Source organism: Natrix helvetica, assembly GCF_964273705.1.
Source record: "Natrix helvetica genome assembly, chromosome: 3".
Classification (NCBI taxonomy): Eukaryota; Metazoa; Chordata; class Lepidosauria; order Squamata; family Natricidae; genus Natrix; species Natrix helvetica.
Window position 1 is genome coordinate 44,051,607 of NC_138549.1, and position 21,479 is coordinate 44,073,085.

Sequence of the window (21,479 nt, forward strand, 5' to 3'; positions counted from 1 at the left end):
GAAGAATATACCATTGCCTTACAGTACCAATTGAGAAATCTTTATTAGGCATTACTCTTGCCATTTATGAAACAAGGTTCACTGGAATCCATAAAACGTCTTTAGCACGATCAATATGAAAGCTCATTGAGACAGGCAAGGTGCTCTTTAGGCAAATCTGTAGACCATTTACTGTATGTTCTTTTACTCAAAAAAAAAATCATTAATAAGCTACTCTGGAAGCTTCAGAACAGGGTACTGGAAGTCTGCTCAACAGGCAAGTGTATAAAATTCCTACAAACTATATATTTATTCAAACAATTTTTCTAAAGAGTCACATTTATTACATTTACTCATCACAATATTCCATTAACAAAACAAAAACAAAACAGTCCCAGTTGCCTTGAATAGCATGGGAAAAACTTTAATGAGTGTTTTGGTTTTTCCCCACATCAGCACCAAATACAATTCTTAGGCACAATAAATGTTCAAAGCACAAAGAGAATACAAAGGGTTTGAAGCTTTTTCTTGTAAGACTTGTACAAGTATACTACGTTTACAAACATAAGTAATTTGCTGTGAGCTGTAGGTTACATCCAAGGAACAGCAATGCTAAACTATAAAAACAGATAGTAGTGCCAATTTTGGGGGTTCAGGTTAAAAATTTCCTAACTGATCCATCAGTTTAAGTTTCCATATGTAGTCCTGCTGTAGATAGACAATACTACTGCCATTTTCCAGTAACTCTTTAGAAACCAAGAAAGAAAGCCAAAATTTCTCCACTTTCCTTCTGATTCATACACCTGACTGAGGTTTGGCATGCATAGCTATTTTTCCTGATAGGTTTTGGAGTCAACTGGAACCACTAGTTCATCAATGTTTTACAAACTTGGCAATTTTAAGATGTTCCAAGTCCTGAAATTTCCCAGTCAGCAAGCTGTCAGGTAGGAAAAACATTGATGTATTATTCTATGTATATATTTGATTTGGGCTAATGTATAAATGTATTTATTATGGTTTGAAAATCCTGACTAAATGTCAGCAAATCTATCAAGGACTAAGTTACTTTGTGCAAAAGAAAATTATTATAGAAAGCAATCCCAACAGTGATGATAATTATGAGTCTATATACTTATATGATAGTTTATTAATTAAACTTATATACAAAATCTAAATATGAAGATCAACCGACCAGAGTATTTACAATTTTACAAAATGTTTTACAAGAAACACTGCCTCGAAATAACATGACGCACAATTAATTCTTTTGTATTACATAGATAAATAAATACTGACTTTTAAATGACTGTTATAAAAATGTAATTTCTACAGTCAGCTGAGTTAGCAAATATGTGGCTCTGTTTTCTTTATGCTACAATATAATTACATAAAAGGGAGGAGTATTTTTACATATGGATAATCTATTAATTATTTTTTAAATTGTACCTTACCATTATATTCAATAGAGGTAAACAGTCATACAATTCATGCCTCTAACTGAATTATGATTTTTGGCATGCAAAACCTATAGATCCAACAACATCTGGAGGCATTAATTTCCTTTTTTTTAAAAATGAAGTTTGAAGTCTTAAAAAAACATGCAACCATTAAAAACCATTAAAAGCATATTTCTGTAGTACAATGTACAACTTATATGACATTTATAGTTATATGTCTACAGGTATTAATCAAAGATTTAAGAATACTTAGACAAATAACATAAAAGTAATGCCATCTAAAATAAATAAGTTATCATCACAACTGCTTTTATATGCCCTTTTTTAAAATAAGAGGAAATAAAATAAAATTGCTAGCTTCCATTCTTACAGTTTTTGAAGATTAATTTGTAATTAAATGCCACTCCTGCGTAAAAGAGCACTAATATAGTTTGATAAATCTTCGTGTTTTCAATACAATTGTTTTTAAAATCTGATTAACAGAAACTGATTAATAGCTTTTTCGATATATTTTCCACACACATATATAACAATTGTTTTCAACTGAATGAAGAAACAAATTGCACCGAACAGTGTTGTGTTGGCAGCATTTGGCAATTTCTGTTTTTTTAAACAGTCAAATCATTGAAAACACTGGACTAATTTATAAAACATACTGTAGACACCCAAAATCAAATTGGTCTTATTTGGATCAAAACTTTTGTTTTAATAAAATCGTTGTTGGGTTTTTGTTTTGTTTTAAGTTAGAAAAATAAAAACATTGAAAGTGAATACATAAGGACTACCTCTTGCTAACTTGAACCTTTTTTGAAATGTCTTTTCAGTGTTTTTCCATTATCTGAATGAAAACCAGCCATTATTATATATAGACTCTTAAGCATATTTTATGCATGCAAGTCTTTATAGATGTAGCAAGCAATGAATATGTGCAAATCTTCTCTTAATCATCTCCATATACAAGCTGTCAAACATATGCTCACAAGTACGATACATTTTCTGAAATAATTCAAAGATATTGTTTTCCTATATGCTCTTCAAAAACATTTATTTGGCCTCTTTTTTCTTTTAAGAGGGATATTTTAATCTTATTTATGAAAATTAAAAAATAATGTATCTTGTTATTGATTAAACATGTATGCAAAAAAGTGTCGCAACCTTTTAATTTTTTACTGCACTGGTTATGGACAGCATTGTTTTTCCCTTCACTTGATATACATTAAAGCATGTAATGGAGAGATAATGTCCCTGTAAGAATACAGGATGCTATTTTTTTTCTAATAAACAAGATGAAAGAAAATTAAATCTGAAATGTAATCTAAAACTGTATTGTTAAAACATATGGTTACTATTTAGTTAATAAAGTGTGTCAATGATGTTTCCTATACATCATTGTATAATTCAATAACGTTTTATTTAGAGGTGCAGGAAATTTTTAGATTTAGTTTAATTCAATTGATGCCGTCAATATTTTATTATTTAATAAAATAACTTTGACTTCATGAACTTGGTCAACACCAATCTTCTCCTTATATGAGGATTCAGTTTTTCAGAGTAATTAGATAAGCATCCTTCTATTTGCCAAAGATATTCCTATAGTGAAATGAAAAACAAGCTCCTTCTGGGTGGAATATACAGTGTCTATATTGTTGGATGCATCTTTATTGGTGGTCAAGTTCTGAAAAGGGTAACTATAAAATGTCTGGTTTCTCTTCCTTTCTGACATACCTTTGCAGTATCAATTGCTTCTTCTATAGAACTTAAATGTTGCCAGGCTAGAGTTCCTTTTTGTTACCTTGTGGGAGTGTACAAAAACCTACATTCATTTCCTCTACCACCCCAGCCCTCTAATAGGCCATTATTTGCATAAACCAAGAAAGCTACTTCTTAATGTGACTGTGAGATACCAGGATGGTGGCAACAGATTATGGTAGAAGGGAGACTCCCAGGAATTAGCATGAGGCAATTTCTGGTAATAAGAATGGGAAGTGGTAAAGGGAGAGAAATTGTCCAGAAGAAATGCTGGAAAACTGTTTTAGAACTGTCATGGAACAACTTGCAGCACCAGGTGTAAAAAGGCCCTAGATCTTACATGACAAACTTCTTCTAAAGTAAAAGTCTAGTTCAAAGACCTTAACCTTAACCCCTCCTCTTTAAATTCATTCATTTCATAATATATTGGGTGATACTAGTAGCATCCAGCTATAAGACAGAGGTTATTTACATTTCAATTAGTATTGTAGTGCTGCTTTAAGTATTCCATCTGGTTTCAGTTCCAGTCTGAAAAACTTCTGGAAAAAACAACAGTTTGATCATTTTTCTTCATAACTCAGGAAAAACAATCTCCACTTAATGAAACCCTCAAAAGTTAATGTGTCTACTTCATGGAAACAAGATAATATTTCTTCATCGAATGGACAGGAATCTTTCTCCATTTAATGGGATTTCTGAAAGCAAATTAGATAGAATATTGAAATTCTACTCAGCTACTAAACAGATATTATTAGGTCATGTATATCATATATCATGAAATGGACAGGGATTGTTGTTATGCTGTTATGCCTGTAGCAGCCACAGATAACTTGGATGGACTGATCTGTTTAAAAAGCATGTAAAGATATTAATGGGAAGTGATAAAGCAGGGTGTCGTGTAGCATATGCAACAGTAACAGGTAAATTGGTGTGTGTGTGTGAGAGAGAGAGAGAGAGAGAAAGAGAGGGAGGGAGGGAGGGAGGGAGAGAGAGAGAGAGAGAGAATAGATGTTAAATGCTCTGATAATATGAATACAGCTGATCTTTGCATCCTATACTGTACTGTATCCTAAAATTAGTACAAACATGCTTTCTTCAATCCATTTCATACAGATTTATACACAACTCATACTTGGCAAACATTTATTAAAACAAAAGCTCATTCCATAACTCAATAAAGGTGCATTTTTCTGGTCTTCTTTCAAGAACTTCTTCGCATTGTTTTCCAGCTGATTAATAATTTATGGCAATTTAGTATTTTTCAGGGGGTGATTTGTAGTGACGTGGATGGTGCTGCTTCAGATGAGGTCCTAAAAAGAAAAAAAATACTATAACCCTAGTTCATAATTATTAGTTGTTAGCAATCTTTAAATCCCTACTGGTTTGTCCTACAACAGTATAACATTGTTATTTTTCTGGCCAAAACAATATTATTCCGTGACTTCTATTAGCTTCAGAAATAAATCAATTAATTTTTTTGTTTGACTCCAGCATCCCCCTCCCCAAAAAAACTCTAAACTGTGAGCTACTTGATGTTCCTTACCTATTCCCTATAATCTGAATCAAAATTCTCAGAGTGACCTAAGAAAACTGGATACTGATACAATTAGGGTTTGATCAAGGATCCATTTCATACACTGTCAAAGTATGTGAAATACTATGGAGTCACTTTTGGTATTTATTTATATTATTTTACATTCATACATACATACAATTTATGGGATGCCTGACTCCAAACAACTCTGGATGCTTAAAATAAAAAATACGAAAAGGGATAAAGATCAAAAGACATCATGAGCATCCCTAAGACAACATATGAGAAGACAAAAACTCATTCACCAGAGCCTCAACCTTTACAAGTGAAGGTCTGTAGACTCTATGTCTTCATCCCATAAAAAAACTATAGAAAATAGTCATAAAGAAAGGATGAGAACCGCTGCAAAATGGTGCCTCCACATCCAAAACTTGTAGCTGGCCCAGATGATTACTGAGATCAATGGCAAGGAGCACAAAGAAGGATGTACCCTATTCCAGTTCTGCCATGACACCAACAACAAGTCATCTTTTGGCTAGCCTTGACCAATCATGTTGGACAAGGATCAAACAGATGTCCAACAATCATGTTGGACAAGGATCAAACAGATGTCCAACTATCATGTTGGACAAGAACAAACAGATGTCTTAAAGAACTAAGAAGATGCTTTTGTTTGATTTAGAGAGTTCTTGAGAAAGAGCCTAATTCTGAGTTTATTAGGCTTAGCCTAGTCTATTAAGCTTTTGGCTTGCTTGAATAACCTTGAATAAGGTTTTTTTCTTGCTATCCTTTTCTAAATATGCAGAAGATTTGACAGCAATTGCTACATTCCAAATATCTGTGATCATCAGTGAAGTAAAATCCTGTTTTTAGTATTATCATCCTTTCTTTCTTCCCCATACAGGGCCATTATAACTTTATTGTTTAAATCTATGTCCCAAGAATCTCACCAGGCTGCTTCCCTTTCCCTGGGAACAACTAGTTAAGGCTTCATGGATATTGGAGGGGGTCATGCTTATGCCACTTGCAGCTGTACAATGATTCCAAACTAGCCCCTCACTTGACCCTCCTTTGGCCTAGCTAGCAATTCCCCAGTATCAACTCTTCATGTTCTTATCTGGCAAAACAGAATTACCCACCTTAGATCTCTTTGTTTTTATCATGCCTATTGCAAATAACAAGAAAACAATCTATTAATAATATGAATTAAATATACCTAGTTGGCCCATATCTCAAATGAAACAAACATGTACCCTCACGAGTATTGCAGTCTAAGATGTTAACTGTTTTGATGTAATATTTGGCAAGTTGAAGTATTCATTTAACTTGGAAAAGTATACTTTTTTACTAGCATCATGAATAGAATTTGAATGCTTAATAAATCACATGAATAATTATAATAATTATGAATTGATTTCATACTAACCCATAAACGTTTTGGATTCCTATATTTGCCAGTGTATCAAGAAAAAGGCTATGGCTGAATGATAGAAAAAAGTGTATGTGAAGAAAGTTCATCTCCCAGAAATTCCAAACAGGATTACCAAAGATTCCTGTCTGAAGCTCTGGAGAGACTGCCAATTCTGTAATGTTGTCTGATTATGCATGGCAAAATTGAAGTACTTTCTTCCTTCTCGAAATTGCTGCTTCCTTTGTCCAAAACTTACTTGAAGATGGCAGATTGCTTGAAAATAGGCCCATACCATAGCTTAGAAAAATCCTAAAACTAATGTTTAGCAGCATACAAAATTTGAAAACATTCCAAGATGGTAGTTTTTGAGATTCTTGAATGAAAAGGATAAATATTCAATGTAACATCTAGAGAACTATAGGAAAGCCAGATATGACAGAAAATAAAGATTTGGAATGCACCTGTTGATTACATTCTGGATTTTGTTCTAGATAGATTTTACCAACTTTCCTTTGTTGAAACTATTATAATGTAAGATTTAATCTATTAATGAGAAAGACTATAAGCAAGGTAAATCAAAGTTGAGCTATATATAAGTTAAGCAGCCATTTCAGACCAAACTGACTACTAATTTCAGAATGATTATTCAGTATTTTTATCCTAAATAAATCAAACACTATGTTCAGGCTGTTAGGTCAGATGGAGAAGAATATGTCTAAAAATACTCATAATGTATTATGTTCCATATAAGAAAGAGACGCCAATGCATGCATCAGAATAAGTTCTTGTAGCATGTCAACACTCACTCTGTGGTGATATCAGCAAATTGGGTGTTCGGAATGATTTTATTGTAGCTGGTCCCTCACCACTTGTGGTTAACGCTTGAACCTCTAAACGGTAAAGAGTTGATGGTCTTAGGTTGGGTACTGTCAACATAGGGTGATCCTAAAAGGAAATGGAAATAGTTATTTGAAGTAAAAGAAATATATTTGAGGCATTCAGCACGATCAATAACTCAGCTTCTTCCTTGCTTCTTCCCTCCTATCTATCCCTCTCCCCTACTGAAGAGGCACAGACTTACTACTGGCAATATTTGTGATTGGGAGATAATGCTGTTTGGTAAGCTGTTTTGCCTGCTTTCTGTAGTGACTTCTGCCCAAGTGACTTGAAATCCTGTCATTGGTTGGTGAAGATTTGTTTTTGATATTTTCCAGGAAAAGTGGCCTGTAATATTAATGTCCTGAACAATAAAAGAAGCAGAAAGATTCTCTGGTTTTGCCAATATTTTTGAAATAACAGGATCTGTAAAACAAACAGCACCACAAAGAGAAAAGTTAGCATCTCTCTCAATCTTATGTACAATTTTAAAAAGATATACATTAAATTAAGAGAGACTACAACAATATGTCATATAAACTTCGCTCTTATATGAGGAGGATGGAATGTTTACTCTCAAATGAATTGCTCACTATATCATTTATTTTATCTACCATGAATATAGTATTCTTTCACAAATTACACTTCAATGAATAAACATTACCACAAATTCTAATTTCATGATTTGATATTGTTCTGTAAATGATATAGACTCATTTATATTATTATATTATATAGTATTATGTAAATCAACATTATGTATATGTTTTATATATGACTAAAATGTGTTTTTAAAAAAACATACGGTAACTGCTTTATTACTATTTATTGAATTGAGTACAATGAAAACATTGTGTAATTTATTTATATAAAATTTAAACAGGAAACATATTCTTCCTTCATATTTTAAAAATACCAATTAATATTTGAAGATATTAAATTCATTGTATGGCTATAAGGATATCAAATATCAAAATTATAATATCATTTGTATTATATTCTGATCCACTTAAAACTAATTAAATATGATACATTTGAGGCCAATGCAGTTATTGATCTTGTTCTGGAATAAGCATGTATGTATTTTATAGTGTATAAAATATAAAATAAAATTCCACATTCCTGATCAATCCCACATTCTGTTCTCTAAAGGTCCAATGCTTTTGGAAATTTTTTCTTGCTGTTTAATCAAGAAAAAAACTTGGTTTTAAAACCAGCATTTCCTAAATATTCTTTTGGCTTTAGTTTCAAAGGTGAGTCATGTGACTCATTCAAAAATCTAAGATGTTGGAGAATATTTGACAGCATTTAGCATTATTTATTGTAAAAGTTTTAACAAATGTTAAGACAATTTTTGGTGTCAGAACTGAAACTATTACTTACAATACTATATTTTTCTATCTAAGAAATTGCCCCAAAGAAATGTGACCTATCAAAGAAAATATAAAATGTTTGGAGGTAGCTAGACCAGTTGTGAAAGGAATCTTATCAAGTTTTTAAAAAGCATACAAATGTGTAGCATTTTGATGTATCTAATGCCTAAACTGTATTCTTCTATTACATATAAAACTTGTAAAATAATTCTATTTAATGTAGCGTAAAAAGAAGAAGGTAATAATGAAGGTCATATTGAGAACTTCTAACTTTCTGTCTGTAAAATTACATTACAAAGAAAATTAAACTTGTGGTTGTTTCTTTTGCATTTTGTATTCTTATTAATTAATCTGCTTTTGCAATACTAATTAGTACTTGTAAGTGGTTACATTAATTATTTTAAAGCTCTTCATATAATGTTGGAAGCAATTCATTTTAAAAAACTGGTGTTTGAATGTTTAGCTACTTAAGTATTTTATGTCACTGTAAATTGTTTTGAATCTTACCTCCTTTAGCCACGCAGCTTACATACTTGTGTTTTTTCCCTTTTAGATCAGAACAAGATGGAGTCATAAAGAAAATGCTTTCAGATTTCAACTGACCATTGGATCCTACTGGCTGAACTGTAACCTTATACTTGCATGAAAAGGACAGGTTCTGAAGAATTATATAGTTTTCCTATTGAGAGACATAAAATACTTTATTATCCTCATTTTGGGTTTAAATTTAATATTTTCCAAGCCATCAATGCAAAAATACATTTTTAGAAAACAAGACAGCTTAAAAAACATGTAAATATTCTCATATATCATTTATTTATTATAGGGAGATGAAATAGGCGATGAAATAGATAGGGCTGAAGGCAACACATTCAGCCCAAATCTCTAGATGACTTCTTCATATAGAGGAAATTTCATAATATGGCACAAGTTGAAAAGGGGAAAAATGTGCCACATATTTCAATGGAACTGCAAAAGATATTGATATCTTCAATATGAATTCCTCTACCACACGGGTGGGCAGTAATTCTCTATCCAAAAGCCTGCACAAACACATGTCTATTTGGTAGAAAGGAATAAAAAATAAACTATATTGGATAATTTAATCCAATTAAGTGCATGAAGACAATAGTTGATTTTTGCAAAGCATACTTGAGAATTAAACACAAAATTTTATTTAATAGATGTAATATTACACTGCATATTGCACTACACACTGCACTGCACATACAGGAAAAGTTTCTGATTGCTATTAATAAGGATTTTCTAACTAGCTTAAATGAATTTAAATAATTTGTAAAAGTTGATAGAAGAAAATATACAAAAATGTGCATCAGTTAAATGGAAATAATATAGCTTGTTCTACCTAATCCTACAAAAATCAGTTTGTACCACAAACAAAAGATGGAACAATTCTCTTCCAGTCTCAACTTCTTGAAATAACTACAATTGGTAAGAACCACAATGAATCAATACTTCTTTTTATGATGCCTTATATAATTACATATTTAAAATTACAAGTGTATGACTTCAAGTGTTAGCAATCTGGAGTCACAGCTAGGATAAAGTTGGACAAGTAGGCAAATTCTTGAACTTCTTGTTAATTTCCCCAAGGCATACTACTATATTTGTTCAACAAACTTCAGAAAAATGGAAACATAATTCATGCCAGTTTTAATAGATGCTTTTTTTAAAAAAAAAAAAAATTCAATTTCCCCTACAAAATAACCCCAGAAACCCTAGTGCTATCTTCATCTACAATACAATTGCCATCCCAGCTGCAGTTAGTAACCATCCAAAAGAATTAATTAACAATCTGGTTCTTCATACAACAAATAAACTAAATCAAGTAGCCTTCCTCAACATAGACCACTTCAAAGGATTCAAGTCATATATAATGCACATTTATTAGAGCTAATGGCCAATTGGCCATATTCAATCTATAGCACGGTTGTCAAACTGGTGTCATCACGGCGGCATCATGTGATGTATCACGCCTTTTTTCCCTTTTGCTAAACCAGGCTTGGCCAGCGTGTGACGCATTTGGGCTGCAAGTATGACAGCCCTTATCTATAGGAACTGCAGCCAAATATACGTGGAAGAGTCTGAGGAACTGAAGTTACAATAGCTTTTCATTACAAAGGACAAAATGGATGCTTTGAAGCATAGAATAAATTTGTATTTGAAATGTAAAGGGAACATAATGGGATCTTTCAAAGTCATTTATTCTCTTCCTCACAAAATAGAGGATCATATCTTTACAGTTTTTGATATTTAAAAGTTAACTTACATATGTTACATCATTGAATTTTTCAGGTTCTTCGGTACTGTTGTAAGAACATAATTCTGGGAACCACTGAACATGATATCCTTCTCTGCTGGTGGCATCTATCAATGAAATAACATAACAAGGGAAAAGTAATAGAAGCGTACACTTTAAAATCTTCAATTTTTTTAAATAGTTCATGCAGAGATACACATAAATACTGGATGTATTTATCATTTATGGAAAAATGTATACAATGAAAATGTATATGCCTTTTAGAATATTGGGAGCAATAATGTCTAAGCAAATTCCAAAGATCTCAGGCTGACCTGTTGAATCAGTTTTTACACAGCTGTGTGGCACCATTAAAATATTACCCAGGAGAATGGGATTTGCAGTTTTAAAAGCCCTCCAAAAAGTGGAAATGGAAAGTGCAGAAAAATGGACACAATTCTATACTAAATAATTATTACAAATTTATGACAGAATGCTACCCATTTAGATAATCTAAATGTATAAGAGTAGAAGAGAACAAAAAAGGTAAATTAATCATTTTACTAATATTCATTTCATTCTGCATGTGATTTTACTAATTTGCTTTAAAAAAAATCATGAAAGTTCTCTCTCAATTTTCTCATTTCTAGTTTTTTCCCCATAGATGGGAAACACAATCATGCAGATTAATCTGCATTTAGTTGCCAGGCTGACACCTTTGATATCCATACTCAATGCACATTCAGGTTTCAAAGCACCCGGGGTAGTAGCAATCAAGATTTGGAGCAAGGTAAGTCTGGCCTGCTTATGTGAATTAAGAAGGCATGACAGTCATGATAGAGAATTGTTAATACATTTTCTTCATGAAAATACACTGCATTTAGAATGCAGACTGTTATATCAATCATACAAAAACTAAATAGTGATGTTTAAACTATAGTATGCGCTACATTTTATTTGCAACTAACTATTTTGGCTCTGCTCAAATGCGTACAATGAGTAACTCAAAAGCAATGCAAGATAGTAGTATCACATATTTCTTTCTTATGCAGAAAAAAAAGCTTCAGTAGAACTTTTGTTTGCTTTCCCATAATATTTGTTTTATTCTGTCTTGCTTTTCCAAGCAATCCAGTTTAACAAGTTTATCTCACATATTTCCAGATCCCTTTTTTTCCTTACCTAAATTTATTATTTGCTTTATTCTAGGCAAACATTAAAATAAGTAGTTCAGATGCTAAGTTAATTGATAGTTGTTTAAGATATAGGAAGAATAGACAATCTGAGACCAAATCAAACACAGTTTCCACTGATTAAAGAATAATGCAACACAGAAAATGCCCTTTTTAACAGAAAATTGACATTATTATGTCAAAATTCTACCTTATTCTTGAAAAAGAAGTTTTAAGCCGTGCTGAACCGAAATGTAAGTTTAGAACACACATCTAAGTACATACCACTAATGCAAATATTTGCCTATACAAATAGCTTCCTATACAATTGTGCTATGGCTGTTCCAGTGTGTTATTTGCTAATGGCTTCTGCATCTGAAATGACTTATGACTCAGTCTTGTTATTCAATAATCTGTATGCATACAAAGAAAGATACAGGCTATGATCAAGCTAAAAGTTTGGGGGTGAGTTTGGAAACTGTAACTATGCTCTGGAGTTTTTTTCAGATGATTTGTCCTAAATGCTGCATAGGAAACTGATGTTCACATCCACTCTGAGATCCTACATGGCAATGCTTTTTTCATCTTGACCATCAAAGGCTATGGCTAGGTCATTTCTTGAGTCATTTGTACAGCAATATTAGTCTCCCATAGGGAATCTTCTACAGATCACTTAACTACTGTTTCCTTTTTAATATAGTTAATGGTTTCCTAGACCCATTAAGATTCTGACTGATCTGTCAAGAGAAGCCTTGTACCTGAAACAAAGAACAAAAGGCCTCTATAATTGATTAACAAAGATAACCTGATTTGTGTTTTATCCATTATCCTATATGCTTATCGACATTGATAACAAGTATTGAAATGCTGCAAGTCACAGAAATGAGCAGCCTAATCAAACATTTAGAGACAGTATTGACACAAGCCCTGCTTTAGTCAGAACATGAGAATTCAAATGGCATTTTCTCTTCACTTACATCTATTAACTCAGGGCACAGGAAGGATACAGGTGGCTATAGAAGAGGGCATGGCCAGAAAGCCTAATACAGACAGTGGTATCAGTTTAATAAGGAAAGTGGTTAGTTCCATTCCTACTGCAGGCTTCATTACATGCCTTCCTGCCTTCTCAATGAGCCAGCAACTTCCTTGCATCAGTGGAAATGGTAGTGATAAGCAAACACATTTTTTCCTTTCCTTTTGCTATGTAGCTTTTGATTCTAGTTAATATGCCCACCAACACCATCTCCATTGCAGCAAGAGAGTTGCTGCTTCCATAGATGTAACACGAAGGAGGCTTGTTATGCCAACAGCTTATGAGAAACTAAATACCATTAGTTTGGAGATTTCCCCGCTTTGTATTATAGTAACCCCTGAGGAAGCTAGAAAATGGAAACATAAAACTGTTATTATTAGGGTTGAAAAGATGGGGAAAAAACCTTTTAATTATGGCATTTAGGTCAAATCGACACTATAGAAAAAGAGGGTCATATTGATGATGAACACTTTATATGTATGTGTATATATGCAAATTAATAGTAAACAGAATGCATATTTGTAAGCAAGATTCTTCTCCTCCACTCTCCTCCAAATATATGCTTAGAAGTTGGAAATCTTTGCTTCTACATTAACTTAAATAATAAATAACAGCTCATATTAATTATAATATGTTTAATAATACCAACAGTATATCACAAAGCAGTCAGACTTTCTATATTTGTATATCTAAAATTATCAGGAAGCTATCTGAATCAGTGTTTATTAATAACCAACAAATTATTTAGGCAAGGTAACATGGTTTTGCAACTACCTTCTGTTTTCTTCCAGTAGACTTTCACTTGAAGTTGGTCATCTTGGAAAAAAGGCACTCCAATTTCAAGAAGACGATTAAGTCTACTTCTTTTGAAGAATGAAACATCAGTTGCTTTACCAATGGTAGATGTCCATTCTTCTGTAAAAGAAAATATTTCTGAAAATTTGCCAGTTGCATAGATGGCTGAATAACAAAGGTTATTCAAATCATATTTGAAATGCATCTAATAAGAGATCAATGGATTACAAATAAAAAGAATAAAAATGCAATAACAGGAACAATAATGAATATTTATTTATAAAACAGGAGTAAACATACTTTACAGTTGTTGGCAGCTAATTCTAAAAGAAAATGATTGATTCCAGAATATTTAGAAATTTTCAAATTTTCTTGTTTGTTAAAATACAATATGATCAATCCTAGCTGGTAACCTAGCTATTCTATTTTCAAAGATAGTCCCATACATATGGCATTGTATTCAGGTAAACAGAAGATTATTACAGTGTAGATAACTTTTATTCTATTAATTAATAATGTAATAACAAAACAATAATGAATTCCAGTACTCCTGAATTCATCATAGTAACTCAACATTTAACAAAAATGAAAACAAGTTTTAATAGTGTAGCTCAGGGGTGTCCAAACTTGGGAACTTTAAGACTTGTGGACTTCAACTCCCAGAATTCCCCAGCCAGCCATGCTGGGGAATTCTGGGAGTTGAAGTCCACAAGTCTTAAAGTTCCCAAGTTTGGACACCCCTGGTGTAGCTGTTACTGACAATGCATCCAGAGCCAAACAAATCAAGAAAGTAATAAAGTGTTAAGTTTTATCAATAATAGCCACCACAAAAATGCAAATTGACTAATGTGAAGAAGAATATACTAAAAATGAAGATAAAGTTATATTACAGTTGTTTTTTTAGAAATGGAAAAGAATATTACAGTTCTAAAACAATATTTTTAAACTAGGTTTAGTGATGAAAAAGAATAAACTATTATTAAACAATGAGATAAATTTGCATTGAAATGTTCATGTTATACTATTGAATTAATGCATTAATATTCAAGGAGCCATAACCATTTACTCCTAATTTACCAAGCATAGTTCAGATAATGTGTATATCTATTTTTCATAAGCTAATTATTAAAGCAAAACACACAAGAGAAACACTGCTTTAAAACTGTCAAGCATTATCAAATATGTCCATGAATTGAAATAGCTGTCATACTAGAACCAGGACAAATATTGGATTTCAGCAAATCATATATAATCACCAATGGTCATATATTCTCTGATGCTGCTTTTACTCAGCTGTAAAACTAAAATATGAAAATCCACTAACAGGAAGGAAAAAAGATGACAAATTCCATAGCGTTCACAAAAATATAAACTCTTATGGGGGAAAATGAAGAATAATAAAGTAGTGAAAATAATTCTGCATTTTCCAAAGCATCTTAAAGAATGAATCAAAGATTAATTGTGAAATAAGAAAGAAAGGGTGCCCTCCAACTGAATGTAATTTGATGAAATTGTGGAAATCAGGGTAACTGGACCTTGATTAGCAAAGGTTTTATCTGCAATGTAAATTGAATACGATCTGCAGCAGGAGACAGAAACTGGTATCCATAAAAAAGGTATTTGTTTCAGTTACCCTGGTGTAATATGGATACAGAGATTAGATGAGAAGTTTCAAAGCAAGCACTAAAGGGAACAAAATATGGTGTATCTTTAAATCTGTTTTGTAATCCTCTAAGAAGTCCTTGGAAATAAAATATTTAACATTAACTAGCACTAATCCTAACATCCTACAGTAGAATATTCCTAGTGTACTTAAATAGTGAAGAATTAGACATATGCAGAAGACATGCATTAATTTGCTTAATGTCACAAAAACCAAAACATCTAGCACTTCTTAATATTTCCAAAATATATGACAGACTCATGCTTTCCCTATTGTATGTTGTATGTGTTTCTTAAGGATTAGGTGTATATTCTACTTTTTACTCATGACCCAAAGATGCAGTTTACATAGTGCTCCCACCTCCCACTCCCCCACAAACAGTCTATGGGATAGTTTGGAGTATGATTGGCTAAAAGTCATTCAATGAGCTTTCATGATTGTGGATAAATAAAACTTTAGGTCTTTCCATTCATTGTCCTTAACTACTAAATCATGTTGAGATAATTATGATTTCTTTTTATATTTGGAGAAGCTCCAAATATGTATATATTGTAAGAAATGAACATCAGTATTGATTTTCTATATGTGCCCAGACAAAAGATTATTAAATTCACAGTATCTCCATCTAAGAAGTATTTCTAACCAAAGTTAGAATATTCTGGACCAAGGAGAACATACCCAGTAGACTACTTAGGAATGGAATAAAGACATAGAGTTAGAGAGATAGAGATAGAGACTTAGAGACAAAAACTTTACTATTTTTTATGGAAACACCACTTACTGTTGCTGACAGTTGTCTGAGTAGAACTAAAGTAGAGAGACACTTTTGCACTTTTCAGACGTATTTGACCCCAGTATGTAACTGCCTGCAGTTCCACCATGTAATTACTATTGGGTTGAAGGTGTTCAAGGATCACATAATTTTGAAACTATAATGGAACAAAGTTAAGTTGCATAAATCAATTATGGTTTTGCTAACTCTTTATTCATGTCAGAAGCAAATAATAAACAGATAGCATTCAACAGTGAGAAAATAAAATAGGTCATAAAATTATAACGTTTAAAAAATATGTAAAATAAATAGGATTAAAACTAAATGACATTTGCCCAGTATTGAGCCACGTCGACAGCATTTTCTCTCACCAACATGAAGTCTTTCTCCATACACGTTGAAGGACATTGTATGCATATATGAGATGGATTGTTGTTTTCCACATTAACACAGATGTAATGCTAACACTGAAACAATTTAGCTGTTATATATTCTATCAAATGAATAGGCTACTGTTGATCTCTCAGAACCTTCCAATTACTGAGGTTCAAGAAAAAGAATCATTTTATTGACTATAATTATTATTTTTATTAATAGTATTTTCATTAATATTCTGAATTTTACCAGAGTCTACATAATGAAAACATGTAAGCATTATGTACAATAGGATATTATAAAGCCTAGTACCCTAAACACAGAGTAAAATAATCCTTCTCAAAATATAAAAACAGCAAGAAAAATCAGAAGCAGTCCATTAAACTTTGAATGCCTGCCTGGATAAAACCGCTTTAGCAATTTAGCAAGGAAGTAATTTAAATAATGTAATGTAATTCATTTAATGTTTGTCCTTCTGCCATGAACTTCTAAAATATTTTAAGTGCCCATTTCCCCTGTCCTCTTTTACAAAGTGTTCTTCAAGATGCTGTTTGGAGACTGGAAGGCTTCTAGCATAAAGAAAATTAAACGCACTAGGCAGAAGCAATTGAGACATTTATTTTTAGAATTTCATTCTATTTCCTTTTTTTTTTACTTACTCCATCTGTAGTCTTCCTTCTCTTCTTTTTTGCTGGGACAACAGCCTTGCTGCTGACAGTCCAGCTCCAAAAGATTTTGTAATGATGGACTGGAATATCTGGCTCTTCTGGGACATCCCAAATAATCCTTATATTTATACTTCCATCATTGTTTACTGTAGAGTTGGCAATCCTGAGATTAGATGGAGCAGGTGGAGCTGATGGATCTGATGGGGGGAAAGAGCTTTGTAGGAATGAATAATTTCTTTATAATCAATATCAACATGTTCCAAAGGTTTTGGATAGGAACTCTTTTGCCCTTTTTGACAAATGCTTCAAACAAATGCTTGTTTAGTGGTTTAGTGCAAGCATCGTCCTTTTCCAATCCTCTCAAATCAAAACATCTAGGATGTGATTTGCAAAATTGAAGTTGAACTGTCAGTGCTTATGCCAAAATGAGCTTTCCCATAAGCTAAAGCAAAGAAATTAACAACGGGAAAAATAACTAGTACACAATTGTTGTGGATTATGTATCATACAGAAAAAACTTGTTTAATGCAGATCAAAATTTCTATTGCTTTGTTCAGGGCGCAATTTTAAAGATGGGTGATTTGAATCCTAGTACCTACTCCAATAAGCCTAATTTGAGGCAAATATTATTTCTTTCAGCACATTTGGCTAATCCAAAACACATTAACCTAAAGTTGTCCTTTGATTGAGCCACTGATTCAGCTGATTAAGATTTATGCACAGCATGAGTGAATATAGGAAATGCAACAATAACTCAACCACAGATTTTTTTTGTTCCATTTTGGTGCTAAAATATAGGGCATATTATATAACAAGTGGCAGATATCTAGAAGCTTCCTTAATTGAACTTGAACCTAAACACAGGTGATAGGGAAGAAGTCAAGGAGGATTGTGTAAATACAGCAGAACTCTTCACAGTCAGCCCAGCTGTAAGGATCTTTACATGAATCAACCAGTAGAGAAGCAGGACTGATGGAAAGCAGAGGTGTTCTTCCATCCTATTAGCTCAGAGAACCTTGATCTGTCTGAGCACTATCATCATCGCAACCCTTAAAAAGTAAAATATATCACATCTGGGGGAATGTTAATGGTCTGTACTAAAGTGGTGAAAGGGAACAAAAGAATAAATTCACTCTGCAATCTAGGCGATTCAGGGGAAAATGGAAAAGTCATTTACAATTATATATGTAACATCTGTTTAGCTATACGTGAAATATTTTTAACACTTTAAATTAAAATGTTTCTCTTCTAATTACAGTTAGATCATTAATTGTACTTTTTTAAAAGCTGCAAATCTAAACTACAGAATTTATACCATAGATAAAGGGTCTAAGATTTTATAGCATAAGCAAAGTGATAGTGTTTGTCTGTCAGAATTGGTAACCTCCCCCCCCCCCAAAAAAAAGTACAATACAAAAATAACTAACAGGGGAAAAGATGTGAGTGTTAGAAATGGGTATCTGTTCATTCTATTTGTGCATAAGCATGAAATTACATTTAGCATTGGCATTTATATAGTATGAAATCATTGCTGTTAGCTACATCTACTATGCTTTTATGAAATATTTTTTTTTTAAAAAATGAATAGTACAAACCACCATTTAAAAAATTCAGGAAGCATAGCTCCAAAATGTATGCAGCAATTGTAATGTGTATTGTCATAAATCTTGCAAATATAATCCAATTTTGTTGTAAACAATAATTATTACAGAATTATGTTTGCATTGTCACATGATGCTATACTATTAAATAATTCATTCATATTCAGTCTGCACATGAATAGAGAACTGAGTTCCCTTTTATCAATATTCACTGATTCGCATCAGGTTATCTAGTGAAATAAAATTTGCCATACAATACTGTACATTAGTCAACTATAGCACATCTCTAAGATTAAACTAAATTTAATCTTCCCTTCTCATGGAACTGGAACTGTAAAACTTACTACCCACAGACAAGGAAATACATCAGCAGATTTAAAGATAATTCTAAATATGGCAGTAACACAACCAACCCATAGACAGGCAGAACCCATTCTTAAGGTGACAGCCACAAATGAGTTCAATAGCGTGCACTGTTAGGAAATTGGGAAAGATAGAATTAGAACTGGAATGGGAGGGGGGATTTAGACAAAAAGAAAAAGAAAAGAGCCAATAAGCCTTTTTAGGATTCAAATTGAGACTTTAAAATACCATAGACACTGAAGTGAGAGTTGGCCACAAAAATCGATTAAGAAATCCAAAGTGTAATGAGCATTGAACATCACTGTGCCCTTCCAAAAAAGAACAAGGGGAAGAAAGAGCTCACTATGCACAGAATATTATTCATGAACAAAACGGATAAAACCAAAGGAAAAAAATAAATTTTGCATCAGAAATTGTTCAACTGCTGTAATTACAATTAATCTACAAGAAAATAACTTGTTACAAAAACTTGTTACAAAAAAAGTCTCATTTCTGTAAAGAAAATTCTTTTCAAATATCTCCACTTTTTAAATATGAAACTTATGTAGAGAAATTAGCATGTCACAGAGTTTTTATTTCGATTGCTCGTAACCCTTGCTCAAAATTATTTAGAAAATGTTCTCTCACTTTCTCTCTTTTGCTTTCCAATTTATCTCATATGCTGCTCTGATGTGACAAAAATTGGGATAAAGATTAAAAAATTATTGAAAGATCTACTACTATTATACCGTCTTATTTCACTCTTTACTTCAAGTGAGATAAATACCCACTACTGCAGTGGTGGGTTCTGATAGAGACTATTGCTCATTCATCAGGGGCGCGCTGCGCATGCACACTTGATGCACGCTATGCACGCATGCACAGTACAACTAAAATGGCTCAAGATGGCAGTGCCTATGGCGCTGCCAGGAGAACCAATTCGGGAGCGTGGCAGGCCTGGGTTGCTGCCGGTTCCAGCGACCCAGGCCACCAAGCTACTACCGGTTTGGCTGAACCAGTCCGAACCAGTAGGAACCCACCATTGTACTACTCTCTTAATCTAATGAAAGGAATTCATGAACAGAATCACAAATAGCCCCAAACATTCTGTGTAACACAAATGTTATATCCCTAAATGTGCTCAAAACTCTCATAGGACACGGTATAAATAGAATAAATTCTATCTTCAAATACTTCAAATAACCTATGTATTCCAAATACACAATGTTATTTTTGAGCACAGCGAAGTTCTCTCTGCTTTCTAAGATTCTCCAAATAATGAACTAAATATTATCTAGGGACTGAAAAGATACTTGAATCCCATTAAACTTTAGCCAATTGGACTTAAATATACAGATATGAGTTTAAGCAACTATAAGTATAATGGTTTAAAGCATACTTAATTCACTGGATTTCAATGCAGACTTTACATATACTGTTCCAGTAATATCTTCAACTGTACAACTCAGTTCATGAGGACTAACTACTAATCCCTTCTCTAAATTATATTGCTGAAATCACTGTAGACCTTTCTCTCCCTGGGCATAATTGTCAGTATACAGGAATCCTTCACATACAAAGACTTCTACATGACATGGGACCCTAATATTGCATGTAAAAGCATTTGCATATACTGTATGTGCAGGCTTAGAAAATAAAGGGACTTAAAGAAATAACTTAGAGGAAGGACTTTTTTCATCATGAATTCAGCATTGGGTTGGTTGCTTGTGTATGTATAGTTCTCTTAAGTTGCATTAGTGGTGAGTTGCAGACAGTATGCCCTGGTATGGGCATACCGGAGGCTGCCCAGAACACCTGATATCGTTCTGGTACAGTGCTCTGGAGGGCCCACCTGCCCGCCTGAGCTCCTTACCTGTCTTTTAAGGCTTCCGCGCTTCTGTGCTTCCACGCCCACATATGGCGCGTACAGCGCTTACACGATGCTCCGCTGAGCAGCTGGAGCATCGTGGAGGCTCGCGGAGCCGCTAAGACGCATGCACATGCTGCGTACATCCATGTGGATGCTGCCAGGCCCATTCCAACTGTACCGGTTGTAACGGGATCTGGAACCCACCACTGAGTTGCATAGAAAACATATTGCACACGAATATATCACAAAGATCTTCATCTGGGCTTTAAAAACCTTCTCATCATAGTGGTAGAAGTGTTTCCAGAGTACAATTCTTCTAGTAGATGATCTCACCAGCAAAGGTGGGGAATGCTCCAACTAAGCATAAATACATGCTGGTTTTCATGTATGTTGGCAAAATACTCATGTTTATCTCCTGCTGTACTATTATGGCTGCCTATTATATACAAAGAATCACTTGGATTGTAAAAATATTCTATGTTCAGATTGATGTCACCAGCAATCATACATTTCAGCTATACAAATTTTAAGTGAATCATCTGGAATCTGATT

The 21,479-nt window shown here is 33.1% G+C and overlaps 1 protein-coding gene across 2 annotated transcripts in view; it reads right to left on the bottom strand.

Annotated features, from left to right (window-relative positions):
- Window positions 1–387: 387 nt before the first annotated feature.
- Window positions 388–21,479, bottom strand: part of ANOS1 (anosmin 1) — a 74,597-nt gene continuing 53,505 nt past the window's right edge. Inside the window, exons 7-14 of one of the 2 annotated variants that reach the window (XM_081948203.1) lie at window positions 17,106–17,311; window positions 16,081–16,228; window positions 13,616–13,753; window positions 10,670–10,767; window positions 8,887–9,058; window positions 7,212–7,432; window positions 6,937–7,075; window positions 388–4,495 (exon numbers count right to left, since the gene is read on the bottom strand). In XM_081948203.1, the coding sequence (XP_081804329.1) occupies window positions 4,437–4,495; window positions 6,937–7,075; window positions 7,212–7,432; window positions 8,887–9,058; window positions 10,670–10,767; window positions 13,616–13,753; window positions 16,081–16,228; window positions 17,106–17,311 (1,181 nt within the window). In that variant the 3' untranslated portion in view covers window positions 388–4,436. Of the gene's footprint in view, window positions 4,496–6,936; window positions 7,076–7,211; window positions 7,433–8,886; window positions 9,059–10,669; window positions 10,768–13,615; window positions 13,757–16,080; window positions 16,229–17,105; window positions 17,312–21,479 lie in introns of both variants that reach the window. The other variant, XM_081948202.1, reaches the window with a different exon arrangement.